Source organism: Aspergillus flavus, chromosome 4 (genome assembly GCF_009017415.1).
Source record: "Aspergillus flavus chromosome 4, complete sequence".
Classification (NCBI taxonomy): domain Eukaryota; kingdom Fungi; phylum Ascomycota; class Eurotiomycetes; order Eurotiales; family Aspergillaceae; genus Aspergillus; species Aspergillus flavus.
In genome coordinates, this window is record NC_092405.1 from 1,246,947 (window position 1) to 1,266,008 (window position 19,062).

At 48.3% G+C, this 19,062-nt stretch overlaps 9 protein-coding genes across 9 annotated transcripts; 4 read left to right on the forward strand and 5 right to left on the reverse strand.

Annotated features, from left to right (window-relative positions):
• Window positions 1-1,576: 1,576 nt before the first annotated feature.
• Window positions 1,577-2,037, forward strand: F9C07_2232275 (uncharacterized protein; the record flags this gene model as incomplete). The annotated part of the gene is made up of 2 exons (XM_071509902.1): window positions 1,577-1,700; window positions 1,754-2,037. The coding sequence occupies 2 exons, from the start codon at window positions 1,577-1,579 to the stop codon at window positions 2,035-2,037; spliced, it is 408 nt and encodes a 135-aa protein (XP_071366338.1).
• Window positions 2,038-2,157: 120 nt separating this feature from the next.
• On the reverse strand, window positions 2,158-2,485 carry F9C07_3630 (uncharacterized protein; the record flags this gene model as incomplete). Its single annotated transcript, XM_071511113.1, has 2 exons — window positions 2,158-2,414; window positions 2,467-2,485. 2 exons carry the CDS (start codon window positions 2,483-2,485, stop codon window positions 2,158-2,160), a joined length of 276 nt encoding a protein of 91 aa, XP_071366339.1.
• A 490-nt stretch (window positions 2,486-2,975) lies between these two features.
• Window positions 2,976-4,193, forward strand: F9C07_3631 (Alpha/Beta hydrolase protein; the record flags this gene model as incomplete). The annotated part of the gene is made up of 1 exon (XM_041285763.1): window positions 2,976-4,193. One exon carries the CDS (start codon window positions 2,976-2,978, stop codon window positions 4,191-4,193), a length of 1,218 nt encoding a protein of 405 aa, XP_041145927.1.
• A 645-nt stretch (window positions 4,194-4,838) lies between these two features.
• F9C07_2106222 (uncharacterized protein) lies at window positions 4,839-5,363 on the forward strand (the record flags this gene model as incomplete). Its single annotated transcript, XM_071509005.1, has 1 exon — window positions 4,839-5,363. The coding sequence occupies one exon, from the start codon at window positions 4,839-4,841 to the stop codon at window positions 5,361-5,363; it is 525 nt and encodes a 174-aa protein (XP_071366340.1).
• A 1,077-nt stretch (window positions 5,364-6,440) lies between these two features.
• F9C07_3632 (uncharacterized protein) lies at window positions 6,441-6,889 on the forward strand (the record flags this gene model as incomplete). The annotated part of the gene is made up of 2 exons (XM_071511114.1): window positions 6,441-6,549; window positions 6,612-6,889. The coding sequence occupies 2 exons, from the start codon at window positions 6,441-6,443 to the stop codon at window positions 6,887-6,889; spliced, it is 387 nt and encodes a 128-aa protein (XP_071366341.1).
• A 2,505-nt stretch (window positions 6,890-9,394) lies between these two features.
• On the reverse strand, window positions 9,395-10,925 carry F9C07_3633 (Beta-glucosidase SUN family domain containing protein; the record flags this gene model as incomplete). Its single annotated transcript, XM_041291754.1, has 3 exons — window positions 9,395-10,253; window positions 10,304-10,536; window positions 10,593-10,925. 3 exons carry the CDS (start codon window positions 10,923-10,925, stop codon window positions 9,395-9,397), a joined length of 1,425 nt encoding a protein of 474 aa, XP_041145928.1.
• A 633-nt stretch (window positions 10,926-11,558) lies between these two features.
• On the reverse strand, window positions 11,559-11,960 carry F9C07_3634 (uncharacterized protein; the record flags this gene model as incomplete). The annotated part of the gene is made up of 1 exon (XM_071511115.1): window positions 11,559-11,960. The coding sequence occupies one exon, from the start codon at window positions 11,958-11,960 to the stop codon at window positions 11,559-11,561; it is 402 nt and encodes a 133-aa protein (XP_071366342.1).
• A 62-nt stretch (window positions 11,961-12,022) lies between these two features.
• On the reverse strand, window positions 12,023-13,285 carry F9C07_2069292 (leucine carboxyl methyltransferase 1; the record flags this gene model as incomplete). Its single annotated transcript, XM_071508747.1, has 3 exons — window positions 12,023-12,396; window positions 12,454-12,948; window positions 13,012-13,285. 3 exons carry the CDS (start codon window positions 13,283-13,285, stop codon window positions 12,023-12,025), a joined length of 1,143 nt encoding a protein of 380 aa, XP_071366343.1.
• Window positions 13,286-13,777: 492 nt separating this feature from the next.
• On the reverse strand, window positions 13,778-19,010 carry F9C07_2232280 (putative E3 ubiquitin ligase; the record flags this gene model as incomplete). Its single annotated transcript, XM_041291756.1, has 8 exons — window positions 13,778-14,299; window positions 14,352-14,651; window positions 14,708-15,081; window positions 15,130-15,546; window positions 15,598-16,418; window positions 16,469-18,197; window positions 18,256-18,649; window positions 18,714-19,010. 8 exons carry the CDS (start codon window positions 19,008-19,010, stop codon window positions 13,778-13,780), a joined length of 4,854 nt encoding a protein of 1,617 aa, XP_041145930.1.
• Between the last annotated feature and the right edge of the window lie 52 nt (window positions 19,011-19,062).

Below are 19,062 nucleotides of genomic sequence, written 5' to 3' on the forward strand. Positions count from 1 at the left end.
GTTGTTGAATCAGCATCTAATGAAGATGAGCATGTGATGGAAAGGACTTCTACCAGATTCTGGCCCACTAGGACGGTGAACAGCGGGTTTCTCGGGTAGACGTGAGTTTCTACGATACCGGCAGTCCATAGGAACGATTGATTCTACAGACACGAGGCACAAGCACCACAGTTGTTTTTGTTGGAGGCACCCAGAGCTTGTGCCCTGATGCCTCTGCAAACTCCAGCACTGCTTCGATTTTACTGGCTCGCAAGGCACTATCTACTTGCCTTTCCTTACCTTCAGGGCCCCCTAGCAGTGCCGATAAGCTATTAAACGCGTCCCTGACTTTCTTCCCGAGCCCTTGCCGAGGTATCTTTAACAGTGGGCAGTCCATCAAGACGTGGACTACTGTTTCTTGTGCGCCACATGCGCACTGATCGTCGCAGGGTACACTCTTTTTTTCTTTTATTCATACTCTGGCCCCTCGCCTATGTTGGATCGCAAGATGACATGACCATATGATACACCACATGTGAAGTAGTAGGCTACCCCTGGTAGCCTAGGAGGCTGGTGAACTGGGTAGTAGGAAGGCAGCTACTTTGCTTATAAATAGCTGTAGCTGCTCACGTAGTTGAATTATCATCACACTTGTACCTCAATTCAGGGTTACAACTGCCTAAGCGATATGCAGGATCCCACTATCTAGTCCTTATATACTTATATATAGATATGTACATGCATATATGTATATGTATATATCTAAGTACATGGCCCATTACTTCCTAACGAATTTAGAGCCTCGCCACGGCCTGTGGTTGCCTACATGCCTGCTGTTATGTTCTGCGGCCCCTGTGGCTCGTGGCTTTGAAACCTCTGCGATGCCTCTGCGAAGTCCAGTACTGCGCCTAAGACGCTGCTGTCTTATCTATCATCCTGCTTACCTTGCTTGCCTTGTGATCCTCCTCCCAATATGTCGGATATGTCGTTAAATGTGTTGCCAATTTTCCTCCGCAGTGTTGGTGGAGACCTTTCAATCTTGGACGGTCAACTAGAATATGAATGACTGTCTCTACTGCTCCACATTCGCACTTATCATCATCCCTGAAGCCATGTAGTTTACCGTGTGTTGCTAGCCATGAGTGGCTAGTTCGGAGCTGGATAAGCAGGTAGGCTTGGTTCCAGGGTAGTGAGCCATAGAGCCTCCGGATATGGATCGACGGTAGATTCTTATCTATCCGGCGGAGGTGGCCACCTTTCGGTGAGGTTTTACATTCGTTTTCCCACTGTTTCTGAATTCTCTTGCGGATAAATCCTTTTTCTCGCGAGAGAAGGTGCTGAAATGGATGCTTCTTGTCGGGGCCAACTCCTTCTCTGGCCAGTCGGTCTGCTTCATAGAGCACGCTGCTGGAGATCTCAAGGGGCAAAGACTGTCGGTGTTCTGGAACAAGTATATCATATATTACAGGAATCACGTCGGACGATTACCAACCAAGCCAGCAACACAACCGACAGAATCCCTTAATCCTCGGAAATCCAGGAACTACGAAAGGAAGTATCAGAACTCACCGCGATAGTACGCGATCTTCGCAACGGCATGTCCACAACCCAGACGTCACAAACTAATGCCAGCGCGTTAAGAAGTTGGGCAATCACTTGCAACATTATCAACGGTGGTATCTTCTTCAACGAGGGCAACCCGGGCGGACCTGGGTCTACCAGTGATAAGACTGGACACCAACCAAGCCCCCCCCCCCCCTAGAATGCCATCAAGCGTCCCGCAAGAACCAATCCAGCTCCAGCAAATCGTCGGTGCCTTGGGACTCTAGAGCGAGACGGAGAACATCCGAATTGAAGGAATTAAAAACAGCGCGAAACATCGTCAAGGCTTTTGTGGAGCGAGACCAAGATGTGAAGCTACTCCGGGAACGATCGGAATCGCTGCAGGCTCTCTCGGGAGTGGAGCTTCAGCGAGAACAATGGTATCCTATCGAATTGGATGCAGCCCGGAAAACCGACGTCTTTGACGATCTGGAAAAGGAGAAGAGCGACTTCTAGGAGAATTTCGCTACAAAGAACAGAGGTTCTTAGATTAGAATAATCCAGTGGCTGAGAGGTAGAAAAGCATACAGGTCAATGGCGGTCTATCTGGCGAAGGAAAGCGAGGCCATGGCACTCTTAAGCCACCGACTGGTCTATGTCGGTGGTGAAGTAGTCTTCTTGAAAGTCTTTCAACACCAGCTCCAACCAGTCCGCCGCCACAACTGCCAACAGTGCGGACATAAAGCAGCCCGATGTCGCCGCAATCGCATACTGCACATAGTTCCGCTTCTCCGTCAACTCCGGGCCCCTCCGGGCTCCGCCAACAAACGCACGCTTTTCCTTCCTGTTAACCAAGTATTTGTCATTTCGCGCATACGCCAGCGCTGATAATACTGATACGCGAGCAATTGGTAATATAGAGATTCTAGAATGAGTTCAACTTACAACATACAATTAACCACATATCTAATTCCAGTTGGGTTATATTAGCCCTATATAGGAATAGCGTATCAGAATTGTCTCAATATCTCACTATACTTAATGACGTGCTTCCAAATCTTTGTCGATTTGCCCCGTCAATAGCGTCAAATCTTGTTGATTTTATTCAATTATAGACTGTTCCAAGCGTTATAGAATGCTGAGTCTGATAGTGCTATTTTTAGTGATTTCATCTGAGGAACCGTTACTAAATTCGCCATAGAGATCAATCGGTTTTGATAGTCAATTCGAACAGGTGCTCTAGGCTCATGACAAATATGTGATCCGTCTCTGTCTAGAGATAACCCGGCATGGGAAGTTTTTGTGATGCCGTAATTACTTGCTCACGATAATGTGGCTCTGGTAGTATATAAGAAGATTGAAAAACGCATTCTCTAAAAGACAATTTTGAAGGAACCCAAGTTGGCTCATATCCTCGCTCCTCGCCTTTATCGATTAGCCCAACAACAACAACCATGAAGACCTTCACTTCTGCCTTAATCGGTGCTGCTGCATTGGCACAGGACGTCAATTCATCTCCTCTTTCTGGTCCTGCTGGACTGGAATTCCCCAATGTGACCGGGTTGATGAATCATACCGTTCACGTTTCCAACGGCGGATCAGCCCATTGCGTCTCCGGCACCGTTAAAGTCAACGCAACAACCGACAAAAACCTCAAGTTCGCGTACAACTTGCCCTCTAACCAATCGCAAGTAACTCAGACACTCGTCAGCCTGTGGTCGTCAGGCGGGGATGGCTACGTGAAATCCCTCACGAGCGGCACCCAACGGGTCACCGGCAGCTTCGATATCGAGGCGACATATTGTCTGCCTGCAGGCGAAAACTCAAAGACAACCAAGGTCCAGCTCCTCACGCACGGTATTGGCGTGGACCGCTACTACTGGGACTTTGCCTCGGGATACAGCTACGTCGACACCGCCGCGGCCGCAGGGTATGCCACATTCCTGTACAACCGTCTCGGCGTTGGCGCATCGTCAAAGGAAGACCCATTGAATGCCGTGCAATCGCCACTTGAGCTGGAGATTCTCGAGGCACTGGCAAGCAAACTTCGCCAAGGTACTCTTGGTGACCGCGCCTTTTCGACTGTCGTGGGTGTAGGCCACTCGTTTGGGAGCATCCTGACCCAGGGTGTCACCGCGGCTTACCCAAAGACCCTCGACGCCGCAGTACTGACGGGATTTACACTCAATTCGACCGGTCTGCCGGGTTTTGGCCTGGGTCTTAATGCAGCCATTGCCTCGGAAACCCAGCCATACCGCTTCAGTGGGCTCTCTGCTGGATACCTTGTCGCTGGGACGCCCGTGTCGAATCAGATTGCGTTTTTCTACGACCCGGGTTTTGACCCCGAAATCCTATCGCTGGCAGATGCCACCAAGGGAAGCTTCACGCTGGGTGAACTTTTCACGTTAACGCACGTTCTCAATGCAACAAGCGAATTCCAAGGTCCCGTTGCGGTCGTTGCTGGAAATGAAGATTTGCCTTTCTGTAACGGAAACTGCGGTTCTCCGACCAATATTTTGGCTGATCTCGTGCCTGCGCTGTATCCGGAACTATCAGAGGAGGATACTGCTACCTATGTGGCTCCTGCTGCAGGTCACGCCTTGAACTTGCATTATGCGGCGCCGGGTGCTTTTAACTTCATTCAGGACTTTCTCAAGAAGCACAATGTGTAAGGGTCGAGAATAGGGGCGTGAGACCTATGAAGACCACGGCATACTGCAGGCAGAAGTGTTCTGGGCTTGACTGCGAGCTCTGTTATTATTGATGTCTGCGCTAGTGGTAGTTGTCTGTAATGAAGGCAAGAGATTTAGATGTTTGTTGAAGATAAATAGGGGGGTTGTATATTACAAGAACAATAATTCGACGTTTTCTATAAGAGGTTCCCCCTTGTTTTTGTTTAGGTATCTATGTTTACTACTCCTCGAGTGTTAGTTATTGTTTATGTATGCTTACTCAGATAAACTAATGCCAGGGATAGGCCTACTCCGAACATAGCAAGCATATGTGGCTTTACAAATTAATCCCGTTTCTGCCCCTGTTTTAGTACCAGCCCAATTCTTAGATATGAATTCCCGTCCATCATGGAATGATAACCCCCCTTGCATTGGAGTTAATGTCTCTTGCCTATTTCGTCATACTGAGATTCATACCTAAATGAAACTATCCATCATGGGTTCATCCTGAAGGTTTCATAGAGCACATTAAATGTGTTATTTGCCGTTGTGTTTGGGCTAGAAAACGGCTCACTATGAAGACATAAGCTATATCACTGCAGTAGAAGAACAAACTGTCTATTCTTACCAGTACATTGAAGGTCCATGGCGGAGACTTCAAAACGCCAGACAGTCTTGCCTGAAAAGTTATGGGGTGGTAATGTTCGCCACGGAACCCCTTCCTCCCATGAAGAAAGCACTGGGGATAGCCAATCAGTCCAGGACCATACCACTCGATTTGGTATCCCAATAAGATCAAGCCATGCCTATCTATCTCTCGCACATATACCTGAGGAAAAGTCGAATACTGAATACCACAAATACTATAACATTGATCAAGCTGGGCCCGGGGTGATTGCTCTGAAAGATGTCGAAGAATTTCCCGTCTGTCTCATAAAGGTACGCAGGATTCCTAAGTTATGGAGATTTCAAGCAGCATCCCATAAGAATCTAATTTCATTCCTGGATTCTTATCAATCAATATATTCTGCCCACAAGTCAACTTCCGTTTATTACTCGGTTTGGAACATGTTCCTCAAGAAGGCAGGCGGTCAATCAGCACAGTTCGAATTTAGGTCGAGACACAAGACCACCTACTTAACTGAGTTCCCAGTTCCAAAAGGGGTTTAGATAGGATTCTGGATTGGTTCCGAGATTCCACCTACGAAAGTAAGTTACCCTATTTGTCAAGCGGTTCTAAAATTGTCAATATCCCAGACATTCAGGTTTGAAATGTCTATCTGAATTACTCCCGAACAAATGGTACTCTTCCACTGCACAGGGCCAGAACTGCATTTGATCTCCGACATCCCCCTGCAGCTGAGGATGTGAAGCGGGCGAGAATATATATTTTTACCATCCGAGAACTGCTAACGAAAGTTTAATACAAAAGTTGCCTTTTGGCAAGCTTTAGAGGTTTCTCCCAGGAGCAGAGGGAATCGTACAGGATATGAAAGGTTTCACGCTACAGATCCGCAGCCAACAGCGACATGAAGAAGTCCCGCTATCTGAGAGACGAAGCCCTTTGGGATTGAAAGAGACGATAGCATGTAGACGATGAGAGAGGAGAGGATGGGGCTCGATAATCTTGTTCCTTGGTCCATGACTATTATAGTGAAATACCACCCAAGACATGGTTCTCTGATAGAAAGGACCCCTAATATTCCTGTCCTCTATAACAGCTAGTGACCTCCTGAAGCTGACCAACGCTCAGAAGCCAGAGTGTCTTTCGACCGCGCTGAAGGGACGTCCCCAATCTACTCTGTAGAGACGTTCTTGTGCGCCTTGAGCGTCCTGTGTGTACGGGGCCATGGAAATTTTGACGCCAAATAACCTGTTCGCAAGGTCTTATCCTATAGATTCCCTGTTCTAAAGTCTCCCAATATAGTGACTGACGCCGGTATGCTTGCTATACTGCTCCACGTTTGTTAGAAATGCTCCTGTAAACATCGCGCTGTTCTTTCCTTTCTATCGGTCATTTGCGGTTGATCTCCCACTTTTCTAAGAGTAAGGGAAGTGATATTGGTGTTCTTAGGGGACTGTTTAAGATCATTGTGGTTAATGGTGTCCACTGCATGTCTCGATTGCCACCCTCACCAGCTTTGATCCCAAGATCTTATAGCAGGCTTCGAAGCATTTTCTTGTAGCGAGCAGTTCCGATGGCCGCGGTACAGAGAGTTATTACACTTCTGAACTAATCCACCAGAGATGCAGCCAACGAACGGCAGAGACGCTCTCGGATCGCGGTATGCATTACACTCCTGGCCGAGTGGTGGCTGCTCCAGCTCAAGTCACGAGGATACTCTCACAGAGCTGGGTATGTACTGCTAATTAAGCCGGCTAGCTATAGCTGTACCAGCGGACCGATCTAACAACTAGCTCGCGGATTCACCGACGCTCTCGGTCTGACAGGGGTTGCACACCTATCCTATACTTGTCTGGGAGTGCCCCCGATCGCAGAGGGTGGATCTACTACAGTGGGATCCCTATCGGTGGGGGCCGCAAAGATGTCCTGTAGCACGACTGGCTCTGATTCTATGACCTCAGTTGCATCTCGCTTGATCTGGGTATTTGGGATAATCTGGGGATCTAGTATAGAATTAGACTCAGGAGAGGCTGAGGGTAACCGACTGGAGTACCGGCAGAGAGGGGGTTAGCTATACCCGATGCTGCCAGGATCTATATCACGGCCCCCCGCAGCCTCAAAGGTCTCTCTGATTGAGCATTCACCAATAAAGCGACGGACCAAGTTTAAAAGCTGCCTGGTGTTGACAATGAAAAGCAGTTTATGTGAGGTTTGTGCTAGAGGCATTTGGTGGACTATTGACAGTCGATATAAGCTCATATGCTCTGTGCTTGACTCTTCTAGCTCTTGCAAGTCGTTTAATCCCTCATCTTCCGCAGTGGCTGACTTGAGCTTATTATCTGGTTTGGCAGTCTCTTCTTCTAAAGGTTTCAAGCCTTCAGCTAGAAGGTATGTGGTTCAACCATCTAACATCCTGGGACGATGGCGAAGAAGTGACAAGCTGAACGGAGATTCTCATCAAAACTTTCGACGGCGCATTCGAACCCTTTGTTCACGTGTTTCGACATCTTTTGCCCTTTTCAAGTTTGACGGCTCTCTCGGTTGTCTATTCAAGTGCCAGTAGAAGGCTATCCCCAGACAGCTGGATGTAGGATTATAATTTCAATTGGCTGCTTGATGCGTTTTGTCTGTCCATCTGTCTGAGGATGATAAGCTGTTGGATAGTACCATGTACTCTAGTTACTCGAAAAAGCCTTTCGAGGAGCTGAACGTGAAACATGAATCCCTATCGGAAATACATCTCAACGAAACTCCCCGAGCATAAGCTTGGACATACTCGATGGTTGCCCTGCCCACTGGGACGGGGGAACACCTTGCTACGGCCACTCAACCCTAACGGAGTAATCTAGCAATCCCAAGCTCCAATCGGTGTGAAAGGATTTCGCTCTTTAGTAGATCGCAAGGGATTTGCCAGCACTTCGTTCAATGGTTTAATTCCAGTTTTGACTGGCTATATACCATCTTCCGGTGGCGGTGCTGATATGCTCTCTGCTAAGCTGCGTGCTTCTTTGGGTCCATAATCTCTTGAGGTCGAGCAATTGATATGCCAAGATACCTGAACCATGTATATATGTATGGCACTCGGCGGTGCTATAAATACGATAACAGCGACAATGAATGCTTCATGCAAATCCAGTCATGAGGAGCCCGTTTCCGTCACTAGTGAACCCCATATCTGCAAAGGTTCCACATGTGGTGTAGACGCTGCGCAGGTAGAACTAGAGCCTGATAGGAATTCTCTGACCCAGTTCTCTGGACTGGCTGCCGGTTGATCTATATTTAATTAGTGATTCTTTCTCAACTAGATGGATACTAGCTGGTAACTTGTTAATACCCAGGCAACTATTTCAATTTTCGATCATTCTGCTGCCTCAGGCATAGTCCATCTCATCATCTGCCGCTTAAGCTTCGAGTAAAGCCAGGCGAACGATCTGCTCAGCTGGAAGAGTCATTGCGTGGACCATCTTTTCCTGAGGCGAACGTGGCTGAGTAAGAAAACTGCGCCGTAAAGCCCCAGATCTTTGTCGAGTATCGTAGGTGCACCCATGTGGCCTGACACCTCATTATCTTCAAAAACATCTGCGTAGCGAAGATGCTCGATAACGTCGAGTAATATAGATAACTTCGTGAAAGTACTGCCTTGCCGTGACAAACATGTCCCATTCCCAATCACATTGTTCCTTCTTCCAACTCCTGTACGTGTTTTCATACTCGATCTTGAATTCTTCAACTTTTCAGCCGTATTCGGTGTGGGTAAGTTTGGAAGTGGCAGCGATCGATCGAGGGACAGCTGGCGGTTTAATCATAAAAGCGATTACCATCCTCTATATAGAGTAGCAAAGAGACTCATATGTCAATGAGACGACGCTATCCTTGACTGAAGAGGGGAAAGGCATGCTTGGATGGATGGGCTCGATGGGCAAGGCAGAGAGAGATCGAAAGGAAGCTCTAGCATATACAGGGTGAGATTTCCCAGCTATACCACAGTGGATTGGAAGAACCTAGGATACAAGAACAGGAAGGAGAATCAAAATCAATGGGGGCAAGGGCTACTCTATATAAGTGGGAGGGTTGCAAGGTCATTCACCGTGTTTTTTTCTTTGTTTGCCTTTTCACTACAATCGTCTTCATTAAGGGGCTCGGAGATTACCCTTCTAGCTTGGTGGGGATGAATATAATGGAGGGAGGTTATTGAAGAGCTTTACTTGGGTGAAGTTGGGATCATGCCTTAGGGCTAGTTGCGTACGAGTGGCATGTGCCATAGGATCATTCCAAGACCAGAGCAGAGACATTGTGAATTCCAGAATTCAATATTTTAAACATTATTTCCAAAGAATATACAATAGTATTGTACATTATAGTAGTAGTATAAAATCTCACTTAGAATAAAATAGAAGTGTCCGCCCATCAATCGTATGAAATGCTGAAGAGCGAATCGTATACAATCAGTCAGTCAATCAATAATAATAAAGACACAGAAACATCAAATCGTAAACGGGTATCCCGGAGTTAAGAAGGTAATAAAAAAATAGTAGTGAGAAGTGAAACTGTAGAAATGTTCCGTCTTACGTGGTGTCTATAGCACCATAGCGGCGATGAGACCAATAACCAAGCCCAACATCGACGCGCCAGCAGTGGGTGCCGCGTTTTCCTTGGCGACTTGAGTGGGAGAAGGAGATGACGCAGCTGCTCCGTCGGTGGACATCGCATATGATTGGGCATCGGTCTCAGCCAGCACCTGTGGGCTTTGGATAGGCCAGCCGCTCGAGGCCAGAGCTGAGCTAGAAACCCAGCCGGAAGAGGGGGTCACACTGGGGGTGGAGATGAGAGTTGACGTGGCCGTTGGGGTCAAGCTTGGGGAACTAGAAACGGTACTCGTTTCGGACACTGTAGTGGATGTAGCCGTGGTGGATGGAGTTGCCGAAGTGGGAGTGCTAGTGCTGCTTGTGGTACTAGTGCTGCTCGTGGTCTTAACAGTGGAGGAGGAAGAGCTGCTGCTAACAGTGCTGGAGCTACTAGAAACGGTAGTGGATGACGAAGATCCACCACCACTGCTGCCACTCTTTTCAAATACGACAATATTGGCTTTCTCGCCCTTAGGTACCGTCACCACACAGAACGCACCACCGCCGGCACCTTTTGAAGAGCTACCAGTAACCTCATTGACGCCGTTAACAGCCGGGTCAATCTTGCACGGCAGACCATTGCAGCCATCACCCTCGCACTCAATTTCGACTCCGAAGTCGGGCACCACGTCACGGAAAGGGGTGGTCGGCTCCAGGTAGATCGGGTTCCAACCAATCTTGACGAAAGTGTTTCCGTCGCCGTCGGTATTAGCACCGGCAACATAAGGCGTCCAGTTGCCTAAGGGTTGGTCCGAGGTACCCCAGACGCACGCAGTCTCGGTGTCATAGCCGGGAGGGTTGATATAGAAGCTAGGGTTGTCAGAATACTAGGTTGCATGCAGTAAAATCGGAGTACTTACTGGGCGGCAGTCTCACACCAGTAGCTGAGATCAGGCACAGCGAGCGTGGCCAGCTCCTCGACCAGGGTTGGAATCAGCATGGCTTCATTGCCGGGCAACACGGTCTGACAGAATGAGACCTGGCCGTTACACTTGTTCCGCGCGCCCACAGCACCGGTACCATCCTGACAGTAGGGCTTGTTAGGGAATGGCTTCTGGATTTTACCATCTTCATCACAGTAGAGACCACCATTCTAGCAAATCCGTCAGTAAAAAGATCTCGGTCACGACATAAACACGGGACACTCACCATTGACATGGGATAACTATACGAGGTGGCCTCAGGATCCCACTGCATTGACACCTGACCAGGAGGACAGGCGTACGGGCAGTAATTGCCCGGCTTACATGGCTGATCCGGGCTCATGGCCCAACCGGCATTCTTGAGGTTCGGAGTAACGGCCACCAAGCCGGCATCCTTGGGAAATTCACAGCTTCCTCCTCTCTTCTCCAAAGGTGCCTCCACTTCTGCGGCGGAGTTCACATCGCGTTGGTGATTGTGGTTGTGCCCATGTCCGTGCTTTGCAGCTTCAACGGCGGCAATAAGCCCGAGAAGTACAGACGACGCGATAGTGAGCTTCATTTTGGACTTGTTGTATTTCCTCTTATATATATTGGATTTTATATACGGTACTGATCGTTGGTCGGACCGGCAGAGAGCGTGTTTGACGCTACGGAAGTAGGTCAAAAAACGAAAGACTAGGGTGAGTATGGAAAAAGAAGGACTGAAAGTGAGGAAACACCACCACCCACAGGCGAGATTCGGAACCTGAAGAAGGGAGAAAGGAAAGAAGGAAAAGAAGAAGAAGAAAGAGGACGAGGCAGAGGGAAAGCCAAAAAGGGATCCCGGGGCATGCGGCGGTCGGCCTTTTTTCAGCCTTCAGTAGACTAGAGGATTACCCATTTGGGATAATCTCGAAGCTATTGACAACGCCTTAAACCGCTTTGGGATGTGACTCCGCCTGGAAAAGGCAACGGGTTCAGGGGTAAAGCCAATCATCGTCGGCACTTCGGCCATTGGCCCCGACAGTTCGTGATAAGAGGATCCACTTGGTCCGTGGGGAAATTTCCTTAATCCTGTTTGATTGATGCAAGTTTTTGGGACAAGGACCCTTTCGGTCTCACCTGAAGTTTTTTAGATTAAATTAATTGATTGATTAAATGTTGGGGTTGACAAGGCTGTCACGTTGCATCATCCGTAAAGAGCCTTGTTCATTTACTTGACAGCAGATCTATCATATGTCAAGTCCCAGGTAAATTGGTTTGTGCTGTGCTTGGATATGTTGATCCGAGGGAAACTCCAGTGACAGATGCTGATCGTCGAGGAACTTGGTCCAGACCACACAAGTCTACAAAGATCAGCAGAGCGACCCGAAGAACTGCAGATTTTCCCACAAAGCAGCGTTGAGGGCAAACGTATGCGACAGAATGGGTCCGAGATGGCAACGTTGAAAAGGGGGCCAATAGCGGAAAGAGACCGGCCAAACTCTGTTTGGACACTACTTTTGGCTGGGTAGCATTGGGCTAATGGTTCGATAGTCTCTGAGAAGGAGTAGGTGTTCTTGGCCCTAAGGATTCCACTGGTGCCAATGCTCGCAACCACCACCGTCCCAGTCATGCCATTCGACGCTAGTGGGTATCGTCGACTTCCAAGGCATGGCAGCTTGTCTGCCTGCTTGGTCAATCCGCTGACTGTCCCTCAATCCCTCTCCACCCGTCAAACACTCCTACAGACCCCTCACGCCAGCCCCACGCGATACAATAATGTTGCGCCAGCAATCTCCATTCTTCCATCTCGTCCAGCATCTCGAGTCCGGACACCCTCTCCTTTTCTTCTTCACTCACCCAGCGTTCCCAGATGAAATCCACATCTGCCGCGGCTTGGCCCTCGCGGAAGCCTTGTTCTCGCAACCGTTTTCGCTGCGCCGCTAGTGATGCGTACTGATGAAGTGTTTGCAAGTGGATCCCGCGCGTCGCAAGGTTGGACACCATGGTCCGTCCGAAAGCATCATCTGGACGAATGGGCTCGTAAAGAATCAGGCCAAGTGGTGTCGCTGACTCAGTCCTCTCGGTGTCACCAGCGCTACCAGCATTTGACTTATCGCCCGTACCAGGAAACAAAGTTTCTGTAAAGTAACCTACAACATCTGCAGCTTCGCTCGGAGAGAGATACACCAGGCAGCACTCCGAGATCAAAAGTGTAGGCAGCGTCGTGTCCAACCCCCGCAGGTGTACCCTTGAGTCAGCCTGCGACGCATCTGTGACAGGCACACGCTTTAGACAGCGCAGATCCAGCGGGTGGAGATGATACGCATCCGTGTGCAGCGCATCCCCAGCGTCGGAAATTGTGGCGTCTTCCGGTCGCCCAATGCCCAGTGCCCGTTGAAGGAGAGGCGTTGAACGAATAAACTTAATCTTGGCGGCTGTGTTGACGGCGAAATCAATCTCGTGATAGATCAGATTCGGGGGAGACTGCGACGCAAAGAGTCGGAAAGCGCGTGTGTCTGTACCGGCACCGAGGGATATGATTTGTTTCTTTGTCTGGGGCTCTTGGGAGAGGAATTGGGTGACAAGGTGGTCGATCGCGGTGGTTCGGACGTAAGTACCTGCAGGCGGTTAAATGGGATGAATACCGACAGGCATTAAACAGTATACTGAGGATCGATTACCTCTGTTGATAATTGGCAACCTCCTCGTCTCGAAACCCGAACCAAGTACGGTCTTTGCGAAAGGATCGTGCAGATAACCCAATGCCACCGCACTCAGCCGGGAGACACTGGCGTCATTGTCAGTACCTTGAACCACACGGTCTTTGCTCGTTGTCCCGCGCGGTCCATGCCCTCCACCAGAAAGGCTGCCATCGGCACCTCCGCGCCCTCTAAAACGGCCCCTACCGCCACCTCGACGAAGAGTATTGAGGTTGGGGATCTGGGAAGCTGACATGTCGGGGAAACAAGTTCTTTTGTGAGGGGAGTGCGGCGGGCGGTGGGGTTGGGGCATTTATCCTCTTCATTAATTACGATTTATGCCCGTTTATGAACCCCTTCATGTCAGCAATACATAAAGTCAACTATGACGTTATGCTGAGAATCTATAGGGCCAAATCAACTATATCCTCATGGCTATTGATCTTATCCCTCACTGTTGGCTTCCTTCCTACAAATAGTATCCAAACCGAATCTGCCAAGATCGAACACCACTAGGAGAAGCATATTGATGTTGGTAGTTGAAGAGCATAGAAATGGAATTCAGAAGAGTACTTCTTGGGAATTATGAACTTTTGACTTTTCTATAAGCTGATAGGGATGTATCATACATGCCGATGAAGCAATACGTAACATGGAAAGTGACCCCCTCTTTTTATACCAAAGAGCAAGAAGATCTTGCTTAGACATCAATGCCCAAAGAGACCAGCTACTATACATCGATATCTCATCATACATAAACGAAATTGTTCCGGCACAACGGACAAGTGCTCTGGTTACTGCTCTTGAACCACCGGAACAGACACACCGAGTGGAATGTGTTCTTGCAGGTGGCGCATCGCTTGTTCGGAGTCTGCATGTCCGTCGAGATGACGGAGTAGCAGATCGCGCACTCACTCTGTCCCTTCAAAGCACCTTGGACGTTCTTCCGGAAGGCCAGCAGTCCGTCCACAATATTGCCGTTCGCAAACATGATCACTCCTTGGATGGTAAGAAGCCAGCTCTTCCATTTTCTCTCATCGACCAACACTCGACTCCGACCAACCACCAAAGCGGGTTGTAGTGGATAGGCCGGCGGAAGGGATATGGACAAGGCAACCGGGGGTGACTCCTCATCTACTGGGATGCTAGCAATGATCTCAGAAGTCTTGGGCGAGATTTTCACGGTCAACGCCCGATCTTCATTCGGGTCTTGCGTTGAAATCCATTCGGTAATCCCTTGCAGGGCGTCCGCAATGATCAGTGGTGAAATCTATACTCAGTTAGATGCATTCGCCTCAACACATAGTATTCTGTGCACTTACGTATTTTTCAGTCCAGGCTTCCACCGGTCCTTTAGTGCGCTTCTTGGCGTCAATCCACCAGCTCTTAGTCATGTTTGCCAAGTACTTCAAGCACAAGAAGTACAGATGCACGAGAAGCCATTGGATTTCCTTCTCCTGAGAATCCGACTGGTCTAACTCGAAAGAGCGAATATCGAACTTAGACGCGTCCACCATTTTTTGGTGAGACTGCTGGAGGAAGTCGAATGTGAATTCCAACAGTGGAATCAAAACATCATTCTCCTTGATGCTTGATACGTAGTTCTCTTGCACAGCAAAAGACTGTTTTTGTCGTTAGCCAGGTTATGATTACGATAAGCACCGGCGGATATACATACTGCGTTGACGAAATGATCGAAAATTATCTTCCAGCTTAAAAGATATGATCGTATATCTGCCCAGACCTTGTCATCACCATATGATAAGGATATCGAATCCATGGTGGGCGCTTCGAGCAACAGAGACAGGAGCTCATCGGGTAATTTGACGGCTGTCTTGGACAATGCCACATCAAAAGAAACCTGTTCTTGAACACTTGGAATATACCGGTGTAGAACAGTATAGGCGGCGCGTTGCACAGCACGGCTCTGCGCAGTCAGGAGTGGGAAGATCCTGCTCACGTCTTCTAGGGTCTCAATTGATATACTGTTGATCAGTCGGCACAGAAGATCTACTGTGACATCACGAGGCTGGTAGAAGGTAATGGAAGAGTCTGTTTCGTTAGCACAATATGTCCATTCATCAACAAGCATATACTGACCAAATTCCTTGATCGTTGCTGTCAAGTCATTGAACAACCCGGCCTTTCGATCTGACCAAGTGTCTTTCACATCGTCGTTACTATCTTCATTGCCTACAATGGATCTCAGGCAAGCAAAAAGTCTGAAGGATCCTAGTAGAACTGGCAGAGCTTCATCGCTGCCACTGGCTTCCCTCCAAGTTGTGCTGAGAGCGTCCATACAATCCTCCCAGTGCGAGCCATACATCTCATGAATGCAAGGCAGGGCAAATGACAAGGTCTGAAATACCTCAGCTTTGACACTAAGGGAGATATTCTCCGACTGTAGACATTGTACGAGGTGCTTGACTAAAAAGACGACGCGCTGGGTCGGGATAGACTCAATCACTTCTTCTAATCCTACCACAAGAAGGTTGAGCAACGATAGCTTTCGGAGGCCTATACGCAACGTTAGAATGCACAAATAACGAAAGTATTTCTCTCACTGACCGTCTTTTCGCTCATCATGGGGTTTCAATCCTGTGGATTCTGCGACAAGTTCATTGCACAGCCGTGTCCCTGCAGGGTTCGAGAGAATGGATTGTCGCAAGATAGCCACCCAAGAAGCCGAGCGGATAGCATTTGCTGTTCGCACATCCTTGCAAAGTTTGGCAACTTCTTCCGATGACTTGGAATTGGCCGAGTCCTGACCCTCCATAATCTTTACGAAAGCCTCGCCAACTCGATAGTCGGCGGGAGAGGTACCAGTTAAGCTTTCGAGTTTGCTTTCCCAAAATGCAGTGATTGAGGGTGCAACGGATTCTTCCAAGTGCGCCCATCTATTGATCAAACTGCGACCATCATTGACGATTTCCATATAGTCTTCTCGTTGTTCGAGAAGCAGTACTCCAGTTATGCCATTGCAATTGTCGATGCTCAAATCATCGTCAATCAGCTGCACAGCCAGAGGCAAGTAAAAGAACAGAGTTTGAAGCTCTTCTACACCAAGCTGACTCGTGATATCTAAGGACGAAAGAGTTCTAATGGTGAAATAGGCGAGTCGAAGAGCAGAAGAACAATGGCTGGAGTCGCGTGGGACCGTCTCATAGTGCCTTCTAGACTCGTCCGAGATATGGCGGTCGATGATATGAACTGTCCCTTTAAGCGGACTTGTAATAGCGGTTGATAGCCGGGGAGGGAGCGCAAGGAAGGGCTCGAGCGCATCTTCCCAATTTTGACGAGAAGGCAGGATGTCCTTTACCACTTTTTTGAGGTCCTCGGGCTTGGTATTATGCAGAAATTCTTCCGCAACATTCAATAGAGATCCAATCCTGTTTATATTAGCCAATCCATTTTTTCCTTTTGTAGGCAAGGCACTCACGAGAGAGATTCCTCGTTTACGTTGTTGAAATTGTGCTGAAGGATTTCAAAAGTTGACCTAGCACTAGTTTCGCTGACTGCTGATTCCTTCACTTTTCTGGTTAATGACTCCGCGAGACCGGCCACTTCTTCTGATGGAGACTCAGCGAGGAAAAGCAACTTTCCCGTTAATTTCGAGCCATGGGGTCCAGTTTGGAATTCTCTTAATGCAGTTGGAACTGTAGTTGCGATTTGAGAAACGCCATGTAGGGTATCAAACATTTTGCTTTCATCTGATAATGCATCAATGATTGACAAGAATATCGACTCTGTGAGTTCGCCATGAGATGTTTGGTTCTGGAGCACCGCAATAACAATCGACCAGTGTAGAGAGCTACCTCTACAAGCCCTGTCTAAAGCACGCGCGATCAGAGAGCCAAGGCCACTCCTTTCATCTACTTCCTTGAAATCGAGCGTAGAGAGGAGTTTCTGAACAGCATGAGCATTTGACGACTCGGGCTCAGACTGTGCGACTCTTTCAACAACTTTCTCGAAACTTGGGCCAAATCCATCCCATGAACGACAAGACAAGATGATAGAGATTAAACGATCGGCGGATGGCGAAAACAGAAGTTCTGGTGCATCGTCTTGGACAAACCTCAATAACTCCTGGGATTGTTGTGCAATCTGTGCGACTTTCTGAACCATTCCTTCAACAACTGCAGCTGCTCCATATGGCTTGCCGTTTCGGGTTTGCAGGACCTCCAAGCAGTTTCCAAGCAGCCCCAGGTTTGTGTCCTTGAAGGCTTGCAACAGTTTGGATTCGCGATCTGTATCGGCTACACGTGAAAGCACCGAAGCCTCCAAACCAAGAAGTCGTTCGGCCTGAGCACCTACTGCGTCTTGTGACGACCTGAAGTCCTTTGACTGCTCTGGAGATGAAAGCTTTACAGCTTCAAGCAGGTTGTCCGACAGCTCGGTCCACAACTTATGCAACTCTCCGTCGTAGTTATGCGTGGCTAAAATATCAAGATAGTCAGCGCAGAGAGCTTCGGCAGACTGAGCAGGAAGTTCCCATTCAGAACGGTCTTGCTCAGGCTTGACATATTGCATTATAAGTGGAGATAGTCGTTCGTGTAGAAAAGATTCTCGGTCATTTTGAGGAAGCTTATTTGCGAGCCACATTCCAGTGTCAATATAGGCTTTCCAACCAACCGCGCGGTTTTGCCGAGGTTCATCCCTGGAGTTCAGTCCGTTTTGGAAGGATTTAGTCAGTTTTGTAGCGCTTGACAATTCAACACTGTCTTCATTTGTGGATTTCACATCAACCTTCACGAGAGTCTGCGATGGGATGACCTGCAGTAACTCGTATAGGTTTTGCCAGAAGGAGGCTAGTCCACCCTCCGAACCTTTCTCGATATACTGAATGAGTCTTTTAGAGGAAGAAGACTTGCCCGTGTAGTCGTCCGTCCATAACTGAGGCCTTGCAGCCGTCACTTGCAGCAGTAATTCGGATAGGTCCGAGGAAGATCCTAATTGAGATACGTGCAAGGATTTGCCGATGATAGCGGCACTGATGAGCTTCCAGTCAAGCTGCTCTGGGTCTTTAGAGACAGCGGATCGAAGGAGGACATAGACTGATCTGCGAACAAAAGGATCATCATGATAACATAAGGACCATAGCGATTTACTACCCAGAAGGTTTTCAACCGTGGCTATATCCTTCTCAAGAACTTCGCGTGTCGAACTTCCTGCATTGACGCCCAGTTAGAACACTTACAGGGGACTATAGGGTATGTAGAAGCGCACCTATAATTCGATTAAATAGTAAAACCGCAGTTCCTACAACGCGAGCATACTTTGCTTCTGCATCATCAGACTTGACAGTCCTCTCATCGCTAAGAGTCTGTGGAGTCTGCTGGAGGATGACATCATCTACAAAATCAAGAATAGAACTCTGATAGATCTTCCACACGCTGTTTCTCTTTTCTTCAGTCGAGAAAACCCGTGTGAAGGACTCAAATGCGGACCGATGGACCATTCGGTCATTGTCATAGAGTCCGGCAAGCCATGCTCCAATTACTTTCGGTAAGAAACGGGCAATCCGCTTCCCCACTAAAGAAGCAATAGATCCTTGTGTGGAATGGGCCGTTTGCCTCACTCTACGAGACAGGTCAATTGATGCTCTGGGGTAAATTTTAACCTGTCAAGGAACAAAATCTAATCAACATATTACCCCAACCCGCATGACGTAGGTGCAGACATACCCAGGCTTCCAGGAAACCATCATCGAGGGTCCCATTGCGACTTTCTACAGTAGAAACATGATCCCTCAAATCATCCAATGCTTTTGTTCTCGTTACTTCATCTTTCTTCAGGAAGTTCTTGAAAGCAATTGCCAATTGTGCTTCATATATTTGCGAAAGGTCCGGCGGTTCAGCCACATAAGTAAGAGACGACGGTTCCCTCCCAAGACCAGAGAAAGAGCTGGAGAATCCACCAAAGGAACCAAATGTGCTAGCAGCGCGGCTGCTTGATGCCTGAGACTTGAACTTTTTACTCATAGTAAATGTGGGGTAAGTGGGATGTGAATCTGATCAAAGGAGTGAACAAAAA